General features: G+C 52.0%; 1 protein-coding gene across 2 annotated transcripts in view; it reads right to left on the minus strand.

The window, feature by feature from the left end:
• FUT11 (fucosyltransferase 11) overlaps positions 1–4,582 on the minus strand; it is an 8,552-nt gene extending 3,970 nt beyond the window's left edge. Inside the window, exons 1-3 of one of the 2 annotated variants that reach the window (XM_023509593.1) lie at positions 3,808–4,582; positions 3,077–3,702; position 825 (exon numbers count right to left, since the gene is read on the minus strand). In XM_023509593.1, coding sequence (XP_023365361.1) covers position 825; positions 3,077–3,702; positions 3,808–4,509 — 1,329 coding nt within the window. In that variant the 5' untranslated portion in view covers positions 4,510–4,582. The remainder of the gene's footprint in view (positions 1–824; positions 826–3,076; positions 3,703–3,807) is intronic. The other variant, XM_003783553.3, reaches the window with a different exon arrangement.
• Between the last annotated feature and the right edge of the window lie 18 nt (positions 4,583–4,600).

The raw sequence follows: 4,600 nt of genomic DNA on the forward strand, positions 1-4,600 counted from the left end.
GCGTTGTGGCAGGCGCCTGTGGTCCCAGCTACTTGGGAGGCTGAGGCAGGAGACTTGCTTGAGCCCAGGAGTTGGAGGTTGCTGTGAGCTGTGACCATAGCACTCTACCCAGGGGGACAGCTTGAGGCTCTGTCTCAAAAAAAAAAAAAAAAAGAATAAATGATTAGGGCGGCACCTGTGGCTCAGTGAGTAGGGTACCAGCCCCATATACTGAGGGTGGCAGGTTCAAACACGGCCCCGGCCAAACTGCAACAAATATATATATCTTTTCTAGAGAAAGGACCTCACTGTGTTGCCCAGGCTTGACTCAAACCCCTGGGCTCAAGTGATGCTCTATCCTCACCCTCCCAGTAGCTGAGACTATAGAGACTACAGGTGTGCGCCACTATGACCAATACTCCAGTTTAATAATTTTTTTTTTTTTTGAGACAAAGTCTCACATTGTCAGCCTGAGTAGAATGCTGTGGCGTCTCAGCTCACAGCAACCTCAAACTCTTGGGCTCAACTTATTCTCTTGCCTCCACCTCCCAAGTAGCTGGGACTACAGGCACCTGCCACAACACCTGACTATTTTTTGAGGCGAGATCTTGCTCTGGCTCAGGCTGGTCTCGAACTCATGAGCTCAGGCAATCCACCTGCGTTGGCCTCCCAGTTTAATAATCCCACTGCACAGGCCCCAGTTTAATAATCTTCTCCCCCAATAGGTGTGGCTTGCTGCAAGTGGCTTCAACAATTTTCCACCCTATCTCCCATGCCAACCTTGTTTTCCAGTGCTACCACCTGCCACCTACTATACCAGCCTACTTACTTCCTTTCTACTCCACACTGCCCACCATTCTTAAATTTTTTTTAATTTTTTTTTTTTTTTGAGACAGAGTCTCACCCTATTACACGGGGTAAACATCTATGGCATCAACGTAGCACAGCAAAGTCAAACTCCTGGGCTCAAGCAATCTTCCTGCCTTGGCCTCTTGAATAGCTGGGACTACAGGTGCCTACATCGACACCCATCTAATTTTTTCTTGTGTAGAGACAGGGGTCTCTTTGAGCTTTGGCTCAGGCTAGTCTTGCACTCCTGAGCTCAAAGGATCCTCCTCCTGCCTTGCCAGAATGCTAGGATTACAGGCATGAGCCACCATGTCCCTGCTCACTGTTAATCTTTTGAAAGCATTCTTCCAATTCTGTTACGATGAACATAATTTATCATTCTAATCAGGGTACTTTTAAGAGTGAAAGGAGGCGCCATTATGTCTGTCTGGCTCTTCTAGTTAAGCAGGCAGTCTATCCCCACACAAAATGAACAAGAGCTTATTCTCAACGAGCTTCTTTAAAAAGGTTGAATAATTAAAAAAAAAAAAGAAAGAAAAACCAAGGAGCATGGTAGCTCACATAATTCCAGCAACTGGGAGGCTGAAGCTGGAGGATTGATCATTTAATTCGCCAGGAATTTGAGAGCACCCCGGGCAACAGAGCGACACATCGTCTTAAAAAAAAAAAAAAGCCTGGTTAACACGTGTAAGCCCTAACTATTACAGAAAAGCCTCCCTTATAATGCTCATCCCTGTATTTCCCACCATTATCAAATACCTGAGTTGATTTTCAGGACAGTCCAAATTCCTACGTCAGGTATTCAGGAAATTCATTCTGGCCAGTTTAGTTGCTAACTTTTTGTCTTCCTCATTACCTCCACACATAGGCCTTATGTTGCAGTTCAAGCCTATTTTGAACCACTATTGCAAATGTCCACATAATCTGATCTTCACATGTTATTGCCTTGAATTATATTTTACTTTTTTTTTAGGTGAAGTTTTGCTCTATTGCCCAGGCTGAAGGGCAGTGCAAGATCATAGCTCAGGGCAGCCTGAACTCCTGTGCTCAAGGGATCCTTCTGCCTCAGGTTTCCTAGTAGCTGAGACAACAAGCCGGTGCCACCATGCCTGGCTAATTTTAATTTTTGTAGAGACAGGGTCTTGCTATGTCGCCTAGTTGGTCCCAAACTCTTGGCCTCAAGCAGTGCCCCACTGTGACCAATGAGGGCAGCCAGAAAACAGCCAAATTGCTGTTCTATGGTTCCACCAACTCTGCCTCACCTCTGCCAAGGGCTTAGAGCTGCTGCCTCAGCCTCCCAAAGTGCTGGAATTACAGGCATAAGCCACTACACCCAGCTATTCCACATCTTAGCCATAGACTCATCCCCCGTCCCTTCTTAGGTGACCTGTATTCTTTTTTTTTTTTTTTTTTAAGAGACAGAGTCTCAGTTTGTCACCCTCAGTAGAGTGCCATAGCATTACAGCTCACAGCAACCTCCAGCTCTTGGGCTTAGGCGAGTCTCTTGCCTCAGACTTCTGAGTAGCTGGAACTACAGCTGCCCACCACAACGTCTGGCTATTTTTTGTTGCAGTTTGGCTGCGGCCAGGTTCGAACCCACCACCCTTGGTATATGGGTCTGGCACCCTACTCACAGAGCCACAGGCACCAACCTCCTTTTTTTTTTTTTTTTTTTTTGAGATAGAATTTCACTTTTGTCATCCTCGGTAGAATGTTGTGGGGTCATAACTTAAAGCAACCTCAAACTTCTGGGCTTAAGCGATTCTTTTGCCTCAGCCTCCCAAGTAGCTGGGACTACAGGCACCTGCCACAATGCCCAGCCTTTTTTTGTTTTTTTGAGACAGAGTCTCGCTTTTGTCACCCTGTGTAGAGAGCTGTAGCGTCACAGCTGACAGCAACCTCCAACTCTTGAGCTTAAGCTATTCTCTTGCCTCAGCCTCCCAAGTAGCTGGGACTACAGGGGCCGACCACAACTCCGAGCTATTTTTAGAAAGGAGGTCTCATTCTGGCTCAGGCTAGTCTCCAACCGTTAGCTCAGGCAATCCACCCGCCTACGCCTCCCAAGTGCTAGGATTACAGGCATTAAGTCACTGAGCCCAGCCTGACCCCATAGATTCTTGACACCTTAAAGGCAGAGTAAGTCTATGTCATAATTTCCTCCTATACCCTCTTAGCACCTAGTACCAGTTCACTACCCACAATGGGCAAGTAAATGATTTAACATCCGCAGGGACCCAGACCCCCCTACCTGTCATTCTCAGGAATCTCTTCCATATTGCCAAAGCCAGGCATAGGCATTGGACAGTCCATGTGTGAGGGCTGGGCAATGCGAGGCTCAGGCAAAGGGATGTCCCCAGGAGAGGCTGCATGTGCTTTCTCGGCATCCAGACGAGCCAGTTCGTGGTCACAAACAAAACACTCGAAGCCATTGAGGTAGTTAGGCAGTAAAGGATCATTCACTCCCCACTCTCGGTGCTTCAGGCTATCCAGAAGGAACTGGTTGGTGATACCCCCAGGTTGTTTGTACACCAGGTATTTCATATATTCCTCATCGTTCTTATCCAGAAAGTCAATAAATTCTGCCAGCTTCTGAGGAGACTCAAAGTCATCAATAAGTATGATAGACTGATTGTTGGGCATCCAGTCCCTCACACTGGGAGAGCCCCGGTACACAGGCACAGCACCCAGATGCATGGGGCGCCACAGTTTTTCCGTCATGTAGTCGTTACAGATGGCATTTTCAAGGGCCAAATGGAATTTATAGCGGGACAAGAAGGCCAAGAGCTCTGGATCCTCGGTGGTGGCCGTGGCCGTGTCCTGTAAGCGCGCAGAGGGCAGCTCCCGATTCTGCAGACATTTCCCGTATGAGTCCACCTGAGCCGGGTAGAGTATGGCGGTCAAGAGACACGGCCTGGAGACCCGAACCCCCGGGTCCTGGCCTGGCCCGCCCAGCCCGCTCCACGCCCCGCCCTCACTCACCGGGATGTAGCGCATGAGCTCCCGCACATAGCGGTCCCGGTCCGCAGGCACGTCGCAGTGGGACTGCAGATATAGTAGCGGCGCGTAGCCCCGGCGGCGCCACTCTGCGCGCTCCTGGAGCGGAGGCGCAGAGCTGCGCAGATAGCCGGCCCCTGGCAACCACTGCAGCGGCAGGGGGTAGTCCGAGTGCCGGCTGAAGGTGGAAGTAAGATTGAAGAGGCGGATGCCCGTGCCATGGCTCAGCAAGAAGTTGTTGAGGGGCGACTCCTCGTGCAGAAGCGCCCAGCTCTGGTGTGCCAGGCGCGGCAGAGGTGCGTCAGACGCTCGGAAGTCGGTGCCGTAGAAGAGCAGTGCGCGCGTCCGCGAGTCTCTCCGCAGCCGTCGGTCCCGGGACGCCACGCACGCGCCGCGCGCACACTCGATGCGCTCCGAGTCTCCGGGGAAGTGGGGAAACAGCCCCGGGCTCCACCACAGCAGTACCGGCAAGTCCCCTGTCTCCTCCCTCCCCGGGGTCCCGAGATTGCGCACTACCCCCACCGCGCCCAACGCCGAGGGCGGCCGGAAAACCGCGCCGTCCCACGGTTCCGCCCACTCCGCCTCCCCGTCGGCCTCCCGCTCCGCCACGGGCCCAGAATTGCTGGCAGCACAGACACTGAGCACCCCCAGGGCGGCCAGCACGGCCCTGGTAGGGCCGGCCGCCATGTCCACTCTGGCAGCCAGCGCCCTTTGGACAGCACAAGTCCCGCCCCGCGGCGAGTCGTGACCGAACGAGGTCCTACGCCACTGGGGCAGG

This window comes from Otolemur garnettii, unplaced genomic scaffold (genome assembly GCF_000181295.1).
Source record: "Otolemur garnettii isolate 467f Iridium unplaced genomic scaffold, OtoGar3 scaffold00008, whole genome shotgun sequence".
NCBI lineage: Eukaryota > Metazoa > Chordata > Mammalia > Primates > Galagidae > Otolemur > Otolemur garnettii.